The sequence below is a fragment of the Stegodyphus dumicola genome, chromosome X2 (assembly GCF_044657685.1).
Source record: "Stegodyphus dumicola isolate Sdum_Otavi_A_Nest chromosome X2, ASM4465768v1".
NCBI lineage: Eukaryota > Metazoa > Arthropoda > Arachnida > Araneae > Eresidae > Stegodyphus > Stegodyphus dumicola.
Window position 1 is genome coordinate 80522858 of NC_140781.1, and position 25070 is coordinate 80547927.

General features: G+C 33.9%; 1 protein-coding gene and 1 non-coding gene across 2 annotated transcripts in view; both read left to right on the forward strand.

The window, feature by feature from the left end:
- Positions 1-25070, forward strand: part of LOC118197948 (uncharacterized) — a 350563-nt gene that overhangs the window by 159617 nt on the left and 165876 nt on the right. Inside the window, exon 2 of the mRNA XM_085809172.1 lies at positions 19873-20078. Coding sequence (XP_085665298.1) covers positions 19873-20078 — 206 coding nt within the window. The remainder of the gene's footprint in view (positions 1-19872; positions 20079-25070) is intronic.
- On the forward strand, positions 69-142 carry TRNAI-GAU (transfer RNA isoleucine (anticodon GAU)). Its single transcript has one exon. It is a non-coding gene; the product is annotated as a tRNA-Ile (tRNA).

Below are 25070 nucleotides of genomic sequence, written 5' to 3' on the forward strand. Positions count from 1 at the left end.
TCCCCTAAAACCCTAGTCGCCGTTTAAAGAGGGGAGTATGTAAGGTATTTCTCCCGCTTTCCAAGCTTGCCTTCGTGGTGTAGTGGTTCTGCACGCTGGGCCGATATTCCAGAGGTCCGTGGTTCGATTCCCGGCGAAGGCGGTTGCTAATTTTTCATTTCTCTGGCTTTTCCAATTAACCTAATATCTCTACAAATTTACTATTGGTGAAAGAAAGCCTCTAAAGCAAACTACTTTTGCCAAGAAGAGCTGGATATCATGGGTAAAACTGTGACAATTAATATTCGAGAGTTTTGCTCTAGAAAATAGTGAGAGAACGGTAAAAATGTGAAACCCTGCGCGTGACCGAAATCGCGACGATACTTTGTTTATTAAAATATCAGAAAACGACCAAACGACTACGGCATTGTACTCTACGTAGTAGGTTTTTTAAACGATAATTTTATTGGTAAATCCTTAATTCTTCACTGTTCTTTATTTTCTTAGATATTTCTGCTGTGATGTTTAAAACACCTGACGTCTCTTTCTCTTTGGTCCATCAATATTTGAAACTACGTTTGATGATGTGTAGTACGTAAGCTTCTCAAGAAAAATGTATTCATTTGATAACTCAAATAAAGAACAAAAAAAGTAAATTTTGCTTTTTGAAGTAAATACCTTGGGTTATTCTTTTAAGCAGGCGCTTATAACTCTAAAGCACATATTGTACCACAAGACAAGCTGTTGCATGCCTTCGCCATAGATTGCTACCTTTTGTTCATTCAAGAGTGCAGTTATTGTTTGATGCAGATAAATACTCTGAAACCCGAAAATTCATCAAATGTGCAATTATTGTTTGATGCAGGTAAACACTTTGCATCCCAAAACTTCGTTAACTTTTGTAAAGAATTAGTGATCGCTATTGCACTGTAGGGTCTACAGAGCAATGCCTCCATAACTTCCCACACAAAATTCTTAAACAGCTGTCGTGTGAATGCTTGACATACAATCAAAAATTTGCTATGCAGGGTCATCACTTTTATCTTGAAAGACATTTGCTGAAAATGAAGAGCTAACAAATGATAAATGCATTTTTTCGAATACCGGTGATAGGGTGATGAGGGTATATAAAACCTATCTGCTAGTACTATAAGTACTTCAGTGGCATGAGTGTCAATGCGGATTTTAAACCTACGATATAAAATTAAAAAATTAAAATGACATTTGTTTCTCAATTCACTCCCTTCGCATTTTTACTACCAAACAGGTATTTCTTGTTAATGTGCCTCGAATTATGTAATGATATAACCTAAATGAAACAGTGACTGTATTCCGATGCACCCAGCAGTCCGAGAATGTACCAGCCCGAGAATTAGCAGTCCCACTGCATTTGCAAGCTTACCCAATTCCCTTAAATTCTGGAGACCTAAGGGAATAAATCCATTAACAAACAATCTTAAATAATATGGCTGCTCATGGAAGTGTTTTTTTCTTTTAAGATATGAGGTAATTCATAAGTGATTGAGCGCATTGTCCTTTAAATCCTCTGGGAGCTAAAATTTGGCAGTCATCAAAAACTTAACATGCCAGTTTGAAGCATCATAACATGTAATAACTATTACCCTTGGATCTTTTTTATTGAACATTGAGAGGAGTTAGTTGAAGAAAGCTTATTAAAAGTAACATAATGAAATAACTATTTCAAAACATATCATAGAAATATACTGATGAGAAAGATTATTAGATTCTAAGTCCGGAGAAACTCCAATTTGAGATAAAAGTTTTTATATTTGCCTTAAAGTTTTTGAAATACTATAAAAAGAATATAAAAACTAGAGAATAAAATATATTCCAATTAATAGAAAAAATATCCGCAGAAGCACGAATGTACAGAAATACGATCCATTTATGCATGCGATTCATTAAAAGCTATTGATTGATTTCAAAAGGGAATAGACGCGGTATCCGTTGCATGGTACTTCTATAATGACAGTCACCATGATCAGCATAGTCAGGAATTTATTTGAGATGGAATAGTAATCCATGCAACATAGAATTATCGCTGCAGAGTTATTAATATCAGTAAGCAGGATTACCAACACTAGGTTCCAGAAATCCTGAGAACTCCATCAATGATCTTTTCGCAGTGCCAACTTTAAAATATTGTATAGAATTTCAAATGTGGAGATTATGATATCTTTCAGCTGCATTTTTTCAAAAGTGGGGCAGACAAAGCATGTACTGTGGATGCACTCTCATGTTCGAAATATGTTTTCAGGACTCATCACCATGAATTGGATTTCAGCAGAATTGAGTAAATTCCCACATAGTTAGAATTTCCATACCATCCTTCAGAAGTCCTTTCAAATGTCATAATATTATATTAAGGAGATATCAGACAGCAAGCACTGATTTAGTCTTGACAATTTCCTTTAATGTTACCTGCAAAGCAAAGTATATATAACTCATCCTCACATTATTATTAAGTTTGTAAGACCGAAGTAGGGAGTGTATATAGGAAGTTCTTCAAGCAATACTTCAGCATGAAAAGACATCCTTGCCATTTTTATTTGTAATATTATATACTTCTGCAACAACAACCCTTTTCGAATATCATTTGGATTATGCGGTGTTCGAAACAGGTGATACTATAGCAAAATCTACAATTTCTCTAACAAATACGTATGAATGTATTGATTTCACTTTCCATTAGAATTCTAATTCTTTTAAAAAAATGTTAGTTGTTTTTCACTTTCCGCATACTTTTTAATGCACCTTTTCGATATACTGCTTGACCATAAGGTGCTATATTGAATATGTATCTCGTTTTTCTAACCTTTTGTTGTAGTTAAAGGATTCTAAATATTCAAAGGATAACAAGTCCATACACGCTAATAAAACATTAGAAATACACATACAATAAAATAAAATTAAAAATGGTTTGAGCTAAACTCATCTATAATTCTAAAAGTTTTCACCGTGTATTATAAGAATACAAATTTTAAATGTAAGTTATTATTTTCTAATAAATACATGTATCTGAAATATTTTTATAATGAATGGAATATGTAGCAATAAGGAAACAGTTAAGTTTCAGAATGAAATGTGATATTAATTTTATGAAACTTTAAGTTTCTAAGGTTACGTTTTTAATGCAGAAACAGTAAATTGTCATATTTAATGTTTCATTCATCTCTAATCCTCAAGATAAGAATTCATTTTGCCTTTGAAATTATTTAGATTCTCATTCATTTGGTACAATTTTAGAAAAAATGCGTAGGTTCAACTGCCAGTTATTCCTATTTGGCCAAGGGCTGCTTCTTAGCCTCACTACTAGCTGTTCCTTTATTCAAGTACTACAAAATTTTTCGATAGATTTGAGATCTTCTCGTTTTGGAGACCATTCTACGTCGTCCATATTATGCTCTCTTAAATACTGATTAACAGTTTGAGATATACGTAAGACAGCAATCATTTCCTTTTAGAAATGTAAATATTCCAGTGAAAATATGTTTCTCATTATCGCAAGTAAAAATATTCCAGATTGTTTCTCTAGGCACCTCTCGAGAATGCAGGGGAAGTTTACTAACCTAGCTGATAGTATATAAATTTTTAAAAGGATGCATATCAAATTTCAAGAGGATGCATATCAGTGTCTATGATGCAGTCGTTATGAAACTTCTCCTTTTAGGGATATTCTGTCGTGATACTGAATTAGTTTTTTTGTAAAGGGTGTTACATGAGAAGTTCAAATGAAAAATTTACCATTGCCTATCCATTTTATCAAACTTCTTACAAATTTTTTTTTATTCCAAATGCATTTTTATTGCTTTAGAGATATAAGCGGTGATTTCGTTAAAAGGATTAGCAACGGTGTGCCGACCATCCGCTAATTGGTTTCGAAGATACCTTTATTCTAAAAAGAAATAAATTAAAAGCAAGTAATTAAATTAAATGCAAGTAATCATTGCCATTGATCGGAAATTAGCTGACTTTTCAAGGGGAACAAACCAACTCCCGTTCAATGAACAATAATTAAGAAATAAATACGAAGGTGTTTCGTCCTTTACTCAAGTAATAAGGCGATGCCAAACCGGCAATTCAAGCTAGGCCAAATATTTCCGTGAATAGAAGGGATCAAGAGCCAATGCAGAGCACCAAAGATAACTGGCCATTTATATATTTAATGCAATCCGATACTTGTAGAATCAATACTTGTAGAAATGCACATAAAACTCTGACTTCTTATCTTTTTGATAATTTCGATTTTCTACACATCTTAAGTCTTCCATCGTACCTTGATACTGAAGAGAAATCTCAATAATGAGAATAAAAGTAACATTTTCTTCTCTCCTGTGTTTATTATTGTAGGAAAATATTACCATGGCCTTTAAACATTGTAATACATTTTTATGGTGTATTTTGCTCTGTAAGCGCTAAGAACACCCTTATCTTTTGTAATACTGCACTGTAATAAAATTTGGAGCTGATAATATGTTAATTCCTTTCTTTTAATATTCATAGTCTAATAAAAATACTAGTTTTTAGATATTTGATTTTTAAAACAATTACGAGAATATTTATTTTTGAAATACTCTGGTCTAATATTATTGTACTAGTATTCGTTCTTATAAAATGGAATTTGCATTTTATTTTAAAATTCGACAAGTTTTATATTGACACATACATCATTAACAGTAAAAAAGTTCAAATGAATGCATTTATCTGATAAAAAAATAAGTTGGATTCCTATTTTTTATCGTGAATATTATCAAGATGTTTTGCTATACAAATCACGGAACCTTGATCACATTACAAAAATTCTTTTTATGTATCTCTCTGTATCTCAATTAACTTACAAATATGTATATATATATTGAATTATTTTTTTAAATTCAATATGATACATTACCCAAATTCAGAGGACCAAATAATAAACAATGAACTAAAGTGGATAAATTTGAAGTAATGTTCGGTTCTCATTCAGTTAGGTTGTTCTGAATAAAACTAATGAATAAAGAAGAGCGCAAAAAAGGGGTTTCTGTGGAAATAATAGGCAAATACAAGAAGGCGAAACTGTGCAAACTGGGTATGTGAGCTTAATTGGCTCTCGGGGGAGTTCAGTTTGGTTGCTTTGTGTCTCAGGAGGAATTATTTCCAAATTATGATGGAAACCACTATAGAAGCTAGGGCATTTATTTATTTTGGAGCTCAACTATCGTCATGGTTCTTACATAAAAATGAAAAGCCAGGGTTTAAAAGGTTTTCTCTATTTCGGAAGCAGAATGTCATTATTTTGTCGAGTATGTTTAAATAAATAAATCACATAGTTTATTTTTATTATTTTATTTATTTACTGTATATATGTATATATAAATTATAAATATGTATATATATATATATATAATTTAAGAAAGGATGAAAGACTAACAAACTAAAAAAGACCTTTGTGGTCAAGAATTTTGCGCGTTGATGCTGCAAAATTTGAAAGCACGGTAAAAAAGAAAATTCTTCGCGCTATTGCTTTAAAGCAAATGTGATACTGTGGTTCTCTTGAATAATTTTTAACACTAAGTTAAAATAAATTGCAATTAAAAGTTAAAATACAGGAAAAATTAAATTTTAGCAAGAAAACTGACAAATAAAAAAATGAATGTAAAACTCAGATCAAATTTTAATGTTCAAAAATGTTGATTAAAGTTTAAACAATATCAAAACATTTAAACATAAACGCAAAAGTTATTTAAGACACAAGCAAAAAGCGGTAAATGCTAAATTAGCCTAATTGGAATCTCATTATGGACTCATAATTTGGAAATGTACAATGATTTTCGAATCTAGCTAATTCCATATCGCGTTTCGTCAAAAACATATATATATATATATATATATATATATATAATGTTGTATGATTTTAAATTCACTTAGTGCGAAATCGAGTTATTCTACTACTTGCGCAATTGCTGCAAAGTAAGTTAATAATAATTTATTTACTAAAGAATATTGATTATATTATCTCCTAAGATTAATTTTAGTAGAATTATCTTAAAAGAGTGAATCCATACTTAGTAAGTTCAATTTCGAAAAATGTTTTAAAGTAACTTGAATGTAAATTGTTAAAAATGTTTAACGGGGACTTGAATTAAATCACGAATAACAAAATTTCAATTGTAAAAAGAAATAAATTAAAAGCAAGTAATTAAATTAAATCCAAGTAATCATTGCCATTGATCGGAAATTAGCTGACTTTTCAAGGGGAACAAACCAACTCCCGTTCAATGAACAATAATTAAGAAATAAATACGAAGGTGTTTCGTCCTTTACTCAAGTAATAAGGCGATGCCAAACCGGCAATTCAAGCTAGGCCAAATATTTCCGTGAATAGAAGGGATCAAGAGCCAATGCAAAGCACCAAAGAACTCATTCCGATTAAGCATTTTCGCTAATTCAATTTTGAGTGAAAAGCAATTTATGCAGTAAAATTGATAAATTATTCGAGTAATTGTCCCCCGACACCCTCGTGTTTATGCATTTTAATTCAAAACTATTTGTAAAAATTAAACATTGGAAATTGGCATTATGAAATAGAATTCAAAGTAATTGAAATAAACATTAGAAAATTACAAAATATAAGAAAAATAATGCAATCTTTGCAAAAACAAATCAAAAAATAAAAAATAAAAAATTTTTTAAAAATATATAATAAGAAAAAGGAATGTACATGAAGATATAAAGGCCAGAAAAAGCATTAATTAACTTACGTACCTTTGGGCAAAGTGTTGTCTTCGCGTCTGACTTCTAAGGGTTGTGTTTCCGAAATTCTTTATCGGTAGCAGGGGCTTTGAACTATATCAGTCGGTGAGACTTGTGTGAAGTAATTTATGGGAGTGGGAGTGACTAGGAATTCTTGAGAGACGTACGTTGTGGAGTTCTTATTTGAGTGAAACTGTCTGTTAAAATTTTTGAAAATACTAGTGAATGGAAATTAATTAATTTCTGGCTAACTGTCGTGTCGTAACGAGGAAGAAATTGAGAAAAGGAAAAAAGGAATTTTCACTGTCAAAGAGCTATTTGACAGACTAAAGATTATGAAATAGGCCCATTTTTTTTAGTAACAGCATAAGTCTGAAGACAATTAGCTTTTTACATTATATACAGCTTTGTAATTACACTATGTACAAATCCTTCAACTGATAGTCATATACTACATATTTGTAATTTTTTATTTATAATTATCTAAGAAAAGAAAGCGCAAAAATGAATTCAGAATTTAATTTAGGAATTAATTTCAATAATTTAGTCCGTATTCTGAATTAACTTTTTACGCATTCAGCTGCATTCTATTTACAATGTTTTTTCACGCTTCCTTTATACACATATTAAGAACTTTGGTTTTCCATATTTCTAGCCAAAATGTTGTTTACTTGTTAAGTAAACCTGACCGAGTAAGTTCTTTAATGGGTACCATAATGAGAAAATATATTAAAAATGTTTGTGTGAATGATATATACGTTTAAAGCGAAGTTAAATTCAACTATAGATATATTTATCTTAGTCTTACATTTGTTATTTCTTGTAATAACCCATCTAATTTAGTAGTCCTTGACAGCTAGGATATCGAAGAACTGTGTAGCGAATTATCGAAAGAATCAGTTCAAAAGAAGGGTTAAGTTAACCCTTTATTCCAATTCAAAATAGCTGAGAGATAGCCCCTTCTCGGGCTAACAATAAGCCTCCATTTCGGTTTTAATTTAAGACAGAAAATAAGAAACTAATCTAATACTAAATGAAGCTGCACAGAAAATACCTGACAGGGTTGGCCGTTATTTAAGATCACCAGTGAATACTAGCAGGCACGTAACATTACGGCCGAATAATAATTAGACTTCAAAGCATTGATATATACTTTGAAACCAATGCCATAATTTAATCTTCTTCTGTATTATTTCTATAGAAATAACAAATCTAAATTAATTTCCCTCTGCTCATGTATTCTCGCCATGTTTAGGTATCAGTAAACAATGCTTATTAGCTTTCGGAATTAGGGCTGAATAATGACTACGTGGCCGGAAGACAGAATGCACCTTCCTATCGTTTTACGAGGCTCTTATAGTGGAGTGATGCTTGATACTTTGGTGTTTTTCCTGGCAATTAATTAATTTCCTGGCAATTAATAATTCCTTTAATTAATTATGACAAAGCGGGCGAGGTCTGTTTGCCCTTGGAGGGATGACTTCGTGGGTGACTCGTTGGCTAGTATTCACGTTACACATGAGGAAACTATCGTCTAGTTAGCTTATACCCCAGCAACTGGGGTTGGGATAAACAATCCCTGTTAATCACTCTGATCCACTCAACTTCTTATCAAATGGATACCTTATCTGCTGAATCCGAATTTTTAGAAGCTAGGAAATATTTACTTTAAAAGTTGCACCTTCCAAACCTCATAATTTATATTATATCTTCATAGATTTTACTTCTGAGTTTAGATACTGATCTGTTCTCACGTGTAACTTTGGTCCAAGTACCAAAAAGTGCATTCAAAACTAACTACGTGCTTACTTACGACGTACAATTTGATGTGACACATGATGTTGATTATGTTATCAGGTTTTCAATTTTGCCTCATATTTCATTTCATAACAGGTTCTGTCAAGGCGACATATTTATAATATGAAATTCTTGTTAAATGATGAATCATCTTAATAGCTTATTTGTGCATTTTCATACAAAATATATGCTTTCAATGAAACAAATTAAACCTTGGAAATGCAAATTTGACCAAAATCCCAGAAAGGAAAGGTTTAGAACTTTATTTATTAATTAGAATATTTATAAAATAACAACACTGTGGGGTATAGAATCTCAACTTACTTTTTTCAAGTATTCAATAAAAGTAAAGGGGGAACTAAATTTGAATCTGGAAATAAAACTGGCAGTTATATCATTCAAATACTTGTAATCCAGTGTGACAGTTAGAGAAAGGAGAGGCTGCCATTTCTTTGGTATACGTTTAGATGTTGGTTTGCCACGCGATTAAAACAAAAGATGCAAGGACTAGTATTTGCCTTTGAAGAGATGCTTACGTGATGGACTTACTTATAGGGGTAAAAAATAAAAGTTCATTTTAAAGATAAAAATAATATAAACGTAATATAAAACTTAATATGCAAATTATATTGGTAAACTTATATTACTTTTACGTGAAATGTGCTCCGCCTATCGTTGTATCTATTTATCTATCAGTCTGTTTATATGCATGTGATCCATATGAATATGTAAACCTTGTAAATGCAAAATGATTCGGAAAGAGAAGCTAGACTTGCTAAATCCTTGGAGCTCTCTTAATAATTTATAATTGCCTGTCTGGAAGGTTATTAAATATTTAAAAGCTTTCTTTCCAACGGAACATAAACTACTCCTATCAGAGTCGTATTCTGTATTTTAAATTCACTTTGAGGTATTCTAGCAAAACTGTTAAGAAAATAACTATCTGATAATGCATTCATATTTGAAGTCCCTAAATTACTTGCACGCATAAACTGATTTCACTTTGCTATTTTAACAGGACTCTTAAAGCACAGAGCGAAGATGATTCAAGACTAAGAATGAAATAAAATCAGCAGCTACGCTAAATATGGTATTAAATAAAACAGCTGAAATTAAGCATTCTGATTTTTCACGCTATGAACAAATTCTATCCATCATGCTGTTTGGTGAGTGTGGGGGGGGGGGAGAACGCAATGTTTTCCGTTTGGAAAGTTCTAAATCAGCAGATTGTTTGATCGTGAAGAGATTTCTTTGAAATGTTCTTGGTTCATGTGATTACCTGCAAGTCATATTTGACGTCATGACGAATTGCGTGACATCTCAGTCAATGAAATGAGTTACGTAGCTTTTAATTCAATTAAAAGCAAAAAAGCAGGCATAGCGTGTGGGACACCTCATCAGTTACGAAAGTTACGAGTCCCCACAACGAGAGCCTAACACGTATTAGCGAGTCAGCTAGCCAACTAGAAAAGAAAGCGTTTATTTTATGCTTTTTTTTTTTCTCTTCTGTTTAATGCGTTTCCTTAGTTTGTTCAGTTCTGTATTTCTCTTTCAGAGTTACTAAGCTATGTTATTGTTGTTTTTGTCCCTTGTAATGTGTTTATTTTTTTAACAAACTTGAATGTTCAAGAGTGGTTTATGTATTCTGTCGTCATTTTTTCGATTACTTAAGTCATGGAACTATGCAGTTTTAGTTGGCAGGTAAATCGATTGAATTATATTTAAACAGTACACACATACCCTATAATACAATATTCCTTCCTGCGACGAAGTGCCTATAAAATTATAAATTATGTGTATGTTCAAAAGGAATATATTTGAAGAATAGGGTGTGATTTTGAAATTGATTTTTCAGAAGAGTGTGCTTATTTAGATGATAATTTAAAGAATAGCCATTGGAAAAACGCTGAAAGCTGAAAAACACAACGACTTTTCCATGTAAATCAAATATTTTATAATGCAGTTTCCCGTGTATACGAGACTTCACTTCTTTTGCGTTATACAGGTTGTTGTGACTAATCTCGCTTGTCTGAATCCGATTAAGTCCAAGAAATTTATCGTGGCAAGGAGTCACGATTGCGCTTGTCGACTTCTTTTGCATTACACACGTACATCTGAATAAACATCCAGTTGCACAAATGATGAACATATATTTAATGAATAAAATTCAAATTTAAGGAATCTGCTTTAAAAATCCTCTTAGTCCGGAATCTTGTACAGAATATGTAAAATGCATTAATCAAAATGGTTGAACTTGCTTAAGAGCAGAAACCGGAAAGAGAAATTTTTTAAAAACAATAAGGTTAGAGAACGAACGGAATGATTTAGAGAGATTCACTGCAAACATAATACTGAAGAAGACTGAATCTGGAGGTCCACAATGGGTTTAACGATTTAAGCCACTGTGAGGTGGCAACTAGAAGTTGCGTGACAGTTTCCTCAATTATAAACAAAAGAATAAAGTAATAAACGAAAGATAATAGAGAAACATTAAACCAATAGCCCTTTTTTCTCTTTCAAAGTATACGATATTTCCTTGCTCAGAATCCTCTCATAATGCAGTAAAGATAATTGTTGAATAAACGTAAGCCTGGCAATTTAAAATTAAGCGAAGGAAATTTCTTGAATAAAATTAATAGAAGGAGCGATGATATATTTATTTATTGCAAAGTGTTCTCTTCCTTATGACCAACTATGCTTTAGTTTTAAACTTTTAATTTTCTTTTAATATTCTCCGAATTCAGGTCAGTGTGAAAGCAAACCTGAAATTCATCATGCATGGCCATTCAAAATGATTAATGTTATTCCAAATGACTAAATTTTGAAGTTTACAAAGCATTTGTATTAATGATGCATGAAGCGAAAGAAAAATTGTACAAATTGTGGATGACATCTTTATAAATTTTATGGAATTTCTAGATTACATGATAAATGAATAGATACAAAATGATGTTTGAATTCATTCATCTGTATTTTATGGTTCAAGGATTTAACCACCCTATATTAACAATGACCGAATAAAAAAATGAATAATTTACAAGAATTTACCGCATGAAGCTGTGGTTATTAAAAAATTCCTGCTATTAAGGGTAAATGTAATAATTTTTTCAATGTATTCGGTTTGAGACTTGTCATTGCGCATGCGTATGACATTAAATGCGACTGCATCTTCGCATTCGATAATTTACATTTTTCTAGGTTCTTTCATTGTTAGTTGTTATTATGTGCATAAATGTTTTTGCACTTTGTTTGACATATTAAGCTTTTATCGAAGAGAATTTTCAAAGAATTCAGAGAATGCATATTGCAAGCGGACATGGAGAACGGAACACCTTGATGAAAGGGAATCGGATCTCGAATAGATCACAGTTCATATGAAACTATGTTTGACTCTAAAAACCAAAGAAAATTTGAGAATCTAGTTGCCAGTCTATACTTTGTCAAACTACAAATTACTAATGAAGATCTTGCTATGGTAAAAGATCATTCCAATAAGAGTAAGAGGTATAGATACTGTAAGTGATGACAATACAAAAGGGCAAATCAGACTTCCAGGTAATAAATGTTGGAGATTCAAACAAAACTGTAAATGTTAGTCAAATAAAAGGCGTAAAACATGCTTCTGGAATAGAAAGGACTGACCATCAAAAGAACAGAGTAGAAGATATTGCCTATAGATAGAGAGAGAAATTAATATGGAAGTCCTTTTTCTCGCTAAGTGAAATCTTTGAAGAATTTAGGGAAGCTTGAGACTTTGCTAAACAGCCACTAAGTAAGCAAATGGTACGAACGTTATCTCCACCGAAGTTAAAATTTTCAGCTGAGAATGTAAGGAAAGGATAAGGAATCCAGAATTAAATCTGATAACCGAAATATTATAGTTGCTTTAATATCCATTAAAATAAAGACCAGCATTTAAATCAATTCTTTGCAAGCAATGAGTTCAGCTTATGCAAGGAAAATTTGATGTCAGTTGATGAAGTTCCAGGTATTGAAATAAGACTAGAAAATTTGTTCGCAAAAATTCTAATTAAAATGTTCAAGGATTCCGGTTTGCAGTGGTACAAGGTAATATTATCTGAAATCACAATAGATGTAAAATATCGAAAGCACTTTTCAATTCTAGATGCCACTGAAACTCTTTCTGCAAAGACTATAAAGATGCTTTTAATTACTTATTAAGACTTGCAATTGATTAAAATAATAAAAATCGATTTTATAAAAAATATTATATATTAAATCATAAGACCATCGATTATATAAAAATATTATATATTAAATCATAAGACCATCGATTATATAAAAATATTATATATTAAATCATAAGACCATCGATTATATAAAAAATATTAAACCTATCATCTAAGTAATATTATAGAATGTATTTTTTATTAAATTCATCAGGCCTTCATCGGTAATTATTAATATTTATCTTAAAAATATTGTAGCGAAAAATCGCTCTTTCGACCAAGCTCCTCATAGCTTAGCGGTGAAGGCTCAGGGTTCGAAACCCGAAGTTCACGGGTTCGAAACCCATGAACGGCAGGATGCCTGATAATTGGTTTTTATGTAAATTTCCTTCTTGTTAATGTTATCTTATTTATGTAAATTTCCTTCTTATTCTTCGGCCCACCAGCGGCCGAGTGGTATAATCGCTGAACACTGGTAGTTCGGTCCGAGGTTCGAATCCCGCGAACGGGCTGGCTGCATGGGCGTTTTCGTGGTTTTCCCCATGTGTAACGTGTATACGAGCCAGTTTCCCTTAGAAAGTCCTCCACGAAGGCATCCCTCCTCTTAGGCAGATAGCCCTCGAGGCTTTGCCATACACACACCCAATCCAATCCAATCCTTAATTAAATGTAATTGATTTGTAACTTCTACTAGAGCTGACGGTTAGAATTGAAGTGTAAATAAATAATATCGTGTGCAATATTTGCAACCAACAACCAACCTTCTTATTCTTCCAGAACATTCCAAGTCTGGAATGTTTCAGCATGTTCACTAGTTGTATATAAGTAGCTCTTCATTCAGTTCGAGTTAATAAAAAGTCTTGAGTTTAGACTTGAGTACTTGCCTGTTCATTTGTAGAATCCCCTCATCTACGCGACAATATAATTATCATGTGTTGTTAACCTCATTGAACAAAAGACACGGTTATTATTAATATTAGTCTGTTACTATGAATACTAAGTGAATTCATGACATCAACTGTTACACGTATAATTGTTACCAATTTCACAGCGGTAATAAGCGTCTGCTACGCGCAAGTTTAATAGAGTTTTCAGCTGCATACATACAAATGTTTTCAGCAGCGTTTGATGACCCCAGATTTGCAGTATTAGAGCTGTGGAGATTACGAAAGGATACTGTGGCGCAGATATGGGTTGATTCCGAAGGTTTTACTATGCTTAAGTTATTCAAAACACGTTTGAAACAGGAGGCAAAATTTGGAAAGTTTTTTAATAATTTTTTTATTAATTTTTTATTTATTTTATTTTTCCTTATTTACCTATTTATTGCTGCCGAATGCTTCAATAATCACCAAAATAATTATTAATTGTGTTATCCCATGATAAATTTTTAATCATCCTGTTCACTGATTCCTTTAAAAATATTCAATAAAGATAATTTGACTATTTATAAGATAAACTACAAAATTTAGTTTTCTTCTATAACATATTATCTCGTCGATTCTAAGAAATAGCATTTTAGAACAAAATGAGCTTAAAAAATTTATATAGACTTGAGCCTATAAAAAAACAGCCTTGGAAAGATCGAAAGGCTGGATTCGAGGAGACAAGTAAACTAAACTCGGTCTCTTTACTTAAGCGTTCTTTATGAGAATTTAAGCAGCCTATTTATTAAAGTGAGTAGTAAGGCAATTTAAGACTGGCTCCTGTGACACAATTTGCTTTGACAAGAACCCAATCATTGATAGAATGAATTAAGCCAATAAACAAAGATAGTTCATTCAGAAGTGAAAAAACAAAAATCAGTGTTATGTTTTCAATTTACTGTAAAAATTTGAAAACATAACGCTGATTTTTGTTGCTTGACTTCTGAATTAATACTTGTTCGGTTTGTTATTGTATCTTAATTACAGATAGTTCAACCCACTTGCGAATGAACTGGCTCCATATACTTTTTCGTGGATTTCCCCTATAACTAATTTGCCTAAGTGTTAGTTTTCCTTCGAAATTCCTCCACAGTAGTATCTCTACCATTATGCAGATAGCTTTCGCGTGCTTTCTCATAATCGATGAAAGAGACATACTTCTAAAAGAGACTATTACAGTTAAAAGATGAAATCAAAAAAAAAAAAAATCTCACAGTTGTTTGTTTATGTAGGAAGTGGACTTATATGTATTGCATAGAAAGAAATATAGCTGATATTTGTTTATAATTTACGCAAAAACAGATCGCTGTGTACATGGGAAAAACAAAACTGTTGTCCTCCATATGCATAGCGATCTGTAATCGCTTAAAAAATGGATAGTTGCCCAAATTCGGCATCGAGTGCGGCACGTTAATTATTATATATGTTATATGACTGCGTTTTTAATTTTTGAAGTTTGCCGTAGTGTTTTTTAGTTTTCGTCGAACTAACATGTAATTTCGCCAAAGTGCGATTTTCGCTTTAGCATGGAAGTACCCATTATCCTTTATTCACACCATTTTGGCAATCTAAATAGCCTGTGGGAGTCTCTGGTACCTCTGGGAGTCTTTTCACAAGACAAGATGTTGAATAAATTCTATAAATATTTATCGCAACTTACAGCGTGGATCAGTTATGACTTAATTTACCCTATTCAAAAAGACTGATACCCCGATTTCAGCAAATCGCCTCAAGCAGGGGTGCTCTAATTACACATTTTATCCATTCAACAATAGCGCTTTAGAAACATTTTATTCCATCAATATGAGCAGCCCGCCAGCGGCCTAGCGGTACAATCGCTGAACGGTCAGAGTTTCGAACCCCGTCGAATGGGCTGGATCCACGTTCGTTTTCGTTGTTTTCGCCATGTGTAACGTGTATGCGAACCAGTTTCCCACAGAAACTTCTCCATGAAGTCATGGAGGTGCCTACCTTAGGCAGATAGACATCAATTTCTTTGCCCTAATTAAATAAACGAAACCAAATAATGAGTAAGAAAGCTGTCCACTTGCCATTCTAAGTGAAATTACTTTTATTCTGTCCTATTCTTACTGAATAAATCACTTATTCACTTATCACTCACTCTCAGATCTGCTCTGAACAGCATCTACTGTGAATAATTTATGCATGGCCTTCTGACCAGTTTGCGTAACTGATGTCATATAGGAGAATCGAAGTAACATTTATGGTGAATATAGCTGAAATTTCTCTTAAAATTTCTTATTGCTAGATCATTATGGAAATAATGCACAAGCTTTCCTCACCTTTTCGAAATCTGTGTATATATGTACATGTACATATATATATATATATATATATATATATATTGTTACAAATAAGAATAAACAGTAAAGTTAAATGTAAATAATTCTCTTGCGCCATTGCTGCAAGGAATGAAATTTGAATTTAACAAACATTCTCTATTCGTATAAAGCAAATTTAAAGTTAATTAGAATTTAAATTTTAAATTATGAAATTTTAATTGCATACAAATAAATGATTAATTATTGCTGCAAACTAATTTACAATATCATTTAAATTCTGAGAGCATATGTAAATTAAGTGCAAGTATTTAAAACCATGAATAAATATATAATATTCCAAAATATTAATCCTAAAAAAATTAAGACTAAATTAATTTGCATTAGTGAATAATTGTTGAGCAGGCAGGAGTGCAATTAAAATTTCATAATTTAAAATTTTAATTTTAATTAATTTTAAATTTGCTTTATACGAATAAAGAATGTTTGTTAAATTCAAATATATATATGTATGTATATATATATGTTGTACGTATATGTATCATTGATCCTTTGCTGTCTAATTTTCTCCAGATTGCGTGTACTAAAGACAACATACTTTTGAACCATGTTTTTTAACACTTAAATAAATGCGACCGCTCTTTATAATCTAGCACTGTTCATCTGTAGAATGGCTCAGATTTAAAACGACTAGAACTATTGAATACTGACAGTAATTTTTATCTGTCTCATTCATATTCGCATGAGCTGGAATGAGTTGCAGCTTGTTTTGCTCTTATGATTGATTTCTGCTCACTTGAGTTCTCTGATAGGTTGAGGTGGTTGCGTTTGCTGCTGGTAGCTGCGGCAGAAGAGACCCTGCGTCGGAAAGGCTCATTCATCATACCTTCTCTCCTCTTTGGGTCCACCAGTGGCCGAGTAGTTTATACCGCTGAATACTGGTAGTTCGATCAGGGTTCGACCAGAGGTGAACAGTTTGGCTGCATATTTGGTTTTCTTGGTTTTTGGCCATGTGTAACGTGAATGCGAGCCAATTCCTTTAGAAAGTCCTCCAGGAAGTCCATTACTTAGATATCCTGTCCGGGGCTCTAATCCCGGAGAACTGACAAAGGGAAACCGGCTCGTATACACTTTACACATGGGGAAACCACGAAAATGCCCATGCAGCCAGCCTATTCGGGATTCGAACAACGGACCGACCTACCAGTGTTCAGTGACTTTGCCGCTCGGCCGCTGGCGGGCGAAATTTATCATTACTTTTAGAAAATGAAGTGGAAAAATATGGAAGCACTTTAAAACATTCATCTGTACCGCCCTTTGTTTAACATTACCTGTACAAAAATTGGCCTAATTTACTTCTGACCTTACCGAACATATAGATTAAAAAAAAACTTTTATTTTTTGTCTTCGAGTAGATACACAGTTCAATAAACCAAACACATCTCTGGATTCCTTCCAGTATTTCATTTGATTTTACTTTTTTTTTGTTATTAATTCGAACATTTTTTCATTATCAGTAAATGCGGCTTAAGGCGAGGCCATTTACTGAAATGGCCTCGCCTTAAGTGGGTAAAATAATTAGCAAAATTTTCTAAAAATAAAAGAATATATACAATACGTATATAAAAGACGTTAGACATATACAAAAAATTTCGCTTTCAATCAAACAGGGCTTATCTTTTTAATATACAGGGTGATTATAATTAAAGTTTAAGTTTAAAAACGCTATAAAAAAAGAACCACTGATGAAAATGATGTGAAATTTGAAAGGAATGTTATTGAAGAAGGCGGAAAGCGTATGGCAGAAGAAAAAATTTAGTTTTGAAAGTTAGCCACAGATGGCGCTGTAAGCGGCCGAATCACGACGAGAAATGATTCGTAAAACAACGGCTAAGGTGGAAGTTACACATTAAAACGTATTGACAAATTAGAATTGTTGAATAATTTTATTTGCATGACTGTACATATCACATCGAAAGGGACAAATCGGTTTCATGAGTTTTGCGGCGACGTATCGCATAAGAACCATTCATCAAAGAAGTTCGGAACTGTCACGAGACTGGCGCAAAACATGTTCAATATGGTGTCCACCATTGTGTGCAACAAGTTGAAAGCGACAAACAGCATGTTCCACAACGGATCGCAGTGTCTCTGGGGTGATGTTCAGAATGTGTTGTGAAATGCGTGCCTTTAATTCCGCTAATTTGCAATTGGAGCACGGAACACAACATCCTTCAGATATCCCCACAGCCAGAAATCACACGGAGTAAGATCAGGCGATCGGGACGGCCAGGTTGTAGGGAAATGACGGCTGATAATTCGAGCATTTCCGAAATGGCGCCTCAGCAGCTGCTTCACGTGATGTGCAATGTGCGGAGGAGCGCCATCTTGCATAAAAATGATTTCATCCACACATCCATGCTGTTGCAGAGCTGGAATCACGTGGTTGCGCAAAAGAGACGCATACCTCTGACCAGTGACGGTTGCGGTAACAGGATCGGAAGCACCCGTCTGCTCGAAAAAATATGGTTGTAGGATGAATGATGCCGTAAAGCCACACCATACAGTGACCTTTTCAGGATGAAGTGGTACGGGGTGCTTTGCCAATGGATTTTCTGTTGCCCGTATTCGACAATTCTGGGTATTCACGTATCCTGTCAGATAGAAATGGGCTTCATCTATCCACAAAATTTTCCACGGCCATTCATTATCCATTTCCATGCGAGCCAGGAATTCTAACGCAAACGTCTCCCTAGCTGTCAGGTCAGACGGAAGCAAATCCTGCACATAGCCAATTTTGTACGGATAGCATTGCAGGATGTTTCGTACAATTTTCAGCACCGTGCTCGTAGGCCTGTCCAATGTTCGGGCAATTCCTCGTGCACTGCACGGTTGCACACCACCGGCCGACCCCTCCTGTAATGCTGGGGCCACTTCTTCAACTACCGTCGAATGCACTCGTTTTCTCCTTCTACCAGATTGCACATCAAACGAACCTGTCGCTTCGAATTTTTGCATCATTTTCTTTAGACATACGACACTCATTGGACCAATGCCTTCTTTTATACCCTTCAGTGTCCTGAATTTTTGCAGAGCTACTCTTGCACAATCATCATTCTTGTAATACAGCTTTACCAGCAGAGCGCGGCCCTGCAGTGAAACACCCATGGCGAACGTCTGAGACGCAAAATGAGGAACAGCCTGGTACCTGACGGCTTTATAACACTGAAATTTAACTAACATTTTAATTTACGTCTTCTTCCGCTTGCAGCGCCATCTGTTGCTAACTTTTGAAACTAAATTTTTTCTTCTGCCATACGCTTTCCGCCTTCTTCAATAACATTCCTTTCAAATTTGACGTCATTTTCATGAGTGGTTCTTTTTTTATAGCGTTTTGAAACTTAAACTTTAATTATAATCACCCTGTACGTTTTGCTTTTTAGTTGATGTTTAATATTTTATCAAATTGTTGCTATGTAACTTATATATCAAGAAAAGGTTTGCTCCAAAACTATTTTTAATTTTAAATTAGTTTTTCGCAATTAATTTTAAAAGCTGAATGTAGAGTCATTAGGACTTTTTGAAAACAAGAGAGATGAAAAATTATCAATGGCCCTCGCAGGGAATCGAACCGCGGAAATACCGGCTCAGTGTGCTGACCACTACACCACGAAGGCACGCTAGGAAGGCGGAAGAAATACCTTATAAATGAATGAATAATATGAAATGTATAAATGCTCTAAATGTGAGAGATGTTTGCTGAAATGAACCACTCCTTCCTTACTAAGTAAATAACTTTATAATGCTCTTACTTCAGATGTGTTTATATATTTGTTGTTTAATTGATTAAAAATATAATGATTTTGTTTTAGATACACTCATGCGGTGATTATTTACATAAACAATAGTGTATTTTTTTTTCAATAGGTACTTTAGCTCTTCGATTCCTCAACATATCTGTTCCAGGAGCGGTACAAGTTGGAGAATCTGTCTGGTTGAAATGTGATTTTGATTTGGAAGGAGATGATTTATATTCTGTTAAATGGTATAAGAATCACGTAGAATTCTATCGGTATCAACCCCGAGATCGACCACCTGGCCAGACGTACAGACTAGCAGGGACATCTGTTGATGTGAGTTACTGTGTTTTCACAATAAACCCATTGAAATGTTTATCCCAGATGCAAGGTTTGAAAACTGAATCCTAGTTTGAATTCTTTATTTTGAACGAGGTCTATATTTCTTCTTCAAATCATAATATATATATAGGGGTACTGAAAATATCGATTTAATGTATTATGAAACATGAAGCTAAAGTAGCAAATTACTATAAAAATCCTCAATCAAGTACGAATAAGTGAGAGGACGGAACTATAAATGTAGGTAAGCTATTGTACACTCATGTCCATAAATTAAGGATAATTCGGAGTCACGTGGAAATCGAACTCTAAAATAAATATATCACTTGTAAAATCACTACACACATCTTCAAGAATCATATGCAAATTTCAGGAAGTATCCAGATGACACCGCTGGTACGTCACAATGACGAGAGTGTAAGAGAGTGATATATAAGGAATACAGGCAAAGAAGTAAGATTGTTCACAGGCGCTTTATAAGCATTTCAGTGCAATAACCGAATAGTTATGACACAAAGGACGCATTTGGATGATTTTTTACGTGGTAGAATTATCGGCCGTCTGGAATGTGGGCGTACCCAACTGGAAGTATCAGACAAACTTGGAATTGCCCAGAGTGTCATCTCCAGGCTTTGACAACGATTCCAAGATGATGGTAATGTGAGTAGACGTTACAGCACAGGTCTCCCCAGAGTTACAACGCCGAATAAGGACCGGTATTTGGAAGTTACTGCCAAAAGAAACAGGCGGAGCACAGCCTCAGACCTGTCTCGTCAAGCTCTCTTCAGCCACTGTTACGACAATTTCAAGGCAGACCGTGTACAGACGCTTAGGGCAGATTGGTCTATATGCTCGTAGACCTGTTAGATGCGTTCCATTTACTGCAACTCACTGTCGCCTGCGGTTAGCCTGGAGTAGAGAGCATGCATTGTGGACACCGCAACAGTGGGCTTGTGTAATGTTTTCCGACGAGTCCAGGTTTAGCTTGCAGTCTGATTCTCGCCGAACTTTCATATGGAGAACTCCAGGTACCCGTTACCACCAAGAAAACATTATTGAACGACACCGTTACAGTGGTGCAGGAGTGCTCGTTTGGGGTGGAAATATTCTGGGTTCCAGAACTGACCTGCATGTTCAAATTGGAACCATGACAAGCCAAATCTATCGGGATGTCATTCTGAAACAACATGTACGTTTGTTTCGGAGCGCCGTGGGCGCACAATTTGTGTTTATGGATGACAACGCCCGTCCTCACCGTGCAAACGTCGTAAGCGAATGCCTTCAATCGGAGGATATCACCCGTATGGACTAGCCAGCATTCTCACCGGACTTGAATCCAGTAGAGCACGTGCGGGACATGCTTGGCCGACGAGTTGCAGCCCGTCAACCTCCTCCTACATGTCTAACGGAACTTTGGAGAGCATTGCTTTTTGAGTGGTGTAATATCCCCCAAGATCAGATCGATAATTTAATACTCAGCATGCCTAGGCGTTGTACGGACTGTATTGCATAGTCTTCGAGACATACAATGTATTAACAATCATACCAACCATGTAATATTGGTTTTTTTGTAAATATGTATTTTTTGTAATTTGCTCCAGGGAGAAAAAATCGCTAGTTTTTTAATAATATCAAACATATAGCATCTTTTTTTGCTCTTTACCTTTTGTTTAATAAATAAGCTTTACAAATAAATCAAATTTGTTTTGCTTTTAACTCTTCCTTTGCCTGATTTTGCATTATACTTAATTTATGGACATGAGTGTAGATTACTGAAGGGTTAAACGTGTGAAAAAAGGAAATTCATGTTTGCTTAAAGCTAAATTAGATATTTTAGGTAAATAGTAATACAATAAAGCATTGGGATATTTATAAAACACTTTGCATATTGAATATAAGAGAAAGAACATCTTCAGGCTTCCCTAACAGTGGATACGTCTGCCGAATGCAGTAAGAATAGAAGTAAGTTCCTATAGCAGCAGAAAAATTGCTATGTTGCTAAAAATGCTGTTACAGCATTTTGTATTCGAAAATTCCCCTCTCTGTTTCCTTGAACCGTTAAACATCTAATAGCTTAAATTATCTAAAGTTTTTAAAACCTTTATGACCATTAGTCTTCCCAAAATAGACCTATTTTTTCCCCTTACCTCTTCTGTGATAGCTAAGCGCGATTGCTTTTGAGAATAGTTTAACCTTTGTTTTACAATCTTAATTTTTGTCATATATTCATATTTTTATAAATTAGTTGGTTTCTAGTATTGTTTTGAAAATTATCTTGTTCTTCAGAGACGTTTTTTTTGGCTACTTTATTAAATATTAAATTTACAAGGAAAATTATTTTTTTCTTCAGACACTGGAGCCTTCGCAGTTCTCAAGAAAAAGGCAAATAGGTGGTAGCTATTTGGAGAAACGGGTTCTGGAAAAAGAGAACTCTTTACGTAATTTTTTAAATTGTATATGTGATGAAAATAATGCTTTTTGTTAATCTCTTTGGTATTATAAGTAGTTTTGGTTTTGCTTATAACTTTTAAAACCTGGATAAAGAGTAGTAATACAATAATTCCGCATTACTAGCGTAGTTTGTAAAATTACAGTTTAAAATTATTAAATATATTCTAACTGAATTAAAATTAATATTCAAAATTTTTCTTAGATTATTGAGGCTTTTAACAAACATAAAAAAATCAACTGTGTCCTCGCGAATCATATATTTTCCAGTTACTACTTGGTTATGCTAACTATCTACGCTGTAACAGTACGCTGGGAGAATGAAGTAATTCCTTATATCCTCCCATGCTTAAAGGGCGAATAGGGAGAAGCACAAAATCCAGTCAACGAAATTCAAGTTTTGTCTAGTCACCGTTCTCCAAATGTTTAGATGAGGTGGTACTGTGGAAAGTAAGGTTTTCAGAGCACATTGACAGGAAAAATCAACTGTATTTTCGCCGGAATTTGAACCACAGATCTTTCCGTTGCCATCTGGGTGTGATAACCATATAAACAGTTTAAACAGAAATGCGAATCAATATTCTAAGCTGTTTAATGTTGTGCTCAATTCTAGTATTCATCTGAAAATATAAGAGTATGCAAATCCATTAATGACAAAGGTTCTTTGAAAATTTCGAGCTTATACGTGCTTTCAAAATGCAGATGAGTCCTTTTCTGTTATGAAATGCTCCATAAATATTCAACAAAATGTTTGTGAAATTTTGGTTCGCAGCATTTTCATATTAAAACGGGGAAAATTCTTCACTATGTTATTTCCTTTCACTTAAAGTGTTAATATAATGTGTAGAGTCATTAGGTTTCGTTTTTGAAGCAGGAGACATTAAAAATGTGCAATGCCCTCGCCGGGACTTGAACCTGGACCTCTCGAATACGCATCCAGGTTGCTACAATTACACTATGAAGGCATGCTGGGAGGAGGATACTCCCCCTTTTAAAGAGCGACTAAGAATTATAGGACCAATCGCCAAAACTTGGTGGTGACGTATTATTGTCCACTCCCTTTTAGTTCGGGCGCCACTGTAGAGATTTCTTTTTTTGAAGCAGAAGACATGAAAAATATGCAATGCCCTCGCCGGGACTTGAACATGGACCTCTCGAATACGCGCCGAGTGTGCTACCGTTACAGTATGAAGGCAGGCTGGGAGGAGGGGGAAAATACCTTTTAAATGTGGCAGTTAATACTGAAAAATTTCTTTGCTCGAAGAATTTTTTCAAACTCATTTTCAAATGCAAATCATTAATGGATGCACTAGTAAATATGTGTTCTATATGGCAGTTATTTATTCTGTTAAAGTAAGATGAAACAGAAAAAAGCTTCACAAAATACCAAATTTCAAGTGTACCCATTCTAAAATGGTAAACTTTATGAAACTGTTTTCCTTTTTATCTGACAGGTGATTCATTTTATTGATTTAAATATATGTTTGGTGTAAAATAAACAATGGGGTGCAAAGCGTCTATAATTTAAATCGATTTTTTTACACTTATTCAAACTTTTGAAATAAAATATGTAAATGACTAGTAAAAATCCTCACATATGCTCATGCAGACAGCAGCATATGAATTTTCAATTACCTTGTAAGGTCCCTCACTCAAAATTCCAAGTTAATGTTGGAAGTGAATAAGGGAACTGATAAGCGAATAATCGCTAGAGTTCGAAGACAGGAAACAACAAGAGAGAAGGGTAAATAACCCTTTATTGTTTCGATAAGATTTAACAAAACTCCGCACTTTGGACTTGAACTTAAAAGACTAAGAATTAAACTAAAACTAAGATTATCTAACTAAGTATAGCCAAAGCTATCAAGGTTCAATGAGAGTTGGCCCCCTTAACTTATTTTACTACGAAGCTTAGCAAGGGCCTGAGTACGGCCGAGCGTAAAACAGCTTTGAGAGAGAGAGAGCGGCCAAAAAGGCAGACGCGCGTAATTCAGAAACTCTGTTTCTCTTTCTGTCTCAGTAAGTAACTTCGTGGTTTAAATACCGCTCCTTCTCATTAAATATTCAGCAAATTCCAAAACTACGTTCTGGCCGGAAGTAGTAAGTTGAAGTTAAGATTTTGACAGGAAAGGAACTTTAACTTAAAATGTAACTGTTAATAAAATTAACATAATCCTTACAACCTAAAGACCCAGATTCGATTTCTAGTGAGAGTACAGTGAATCAATCAAAAAAATATTTCTTCAAACTCCTAATGTTTCTATAGTAACACTTGAAGTAAAAATAAAAATGAAATAAAAATACCAAAACACAGAGGACAGTAACTCTTTACTAATCAGTATTGTCGATTGGAAGCCACTTTCCCCCCAGTTACCTAATAATTGCTGAAGCAATTTAAGAAACAGATCTTATGTCAACTGTGAGTATATAATTTAGAACAGCAGACTTCGCGTCTTGGCAAGACCACAACAAATTCTTCAAAAAATTACTCAAAAATTCCTATCTCTATATTTTCTAGCATAACAAAAAAATTAATAG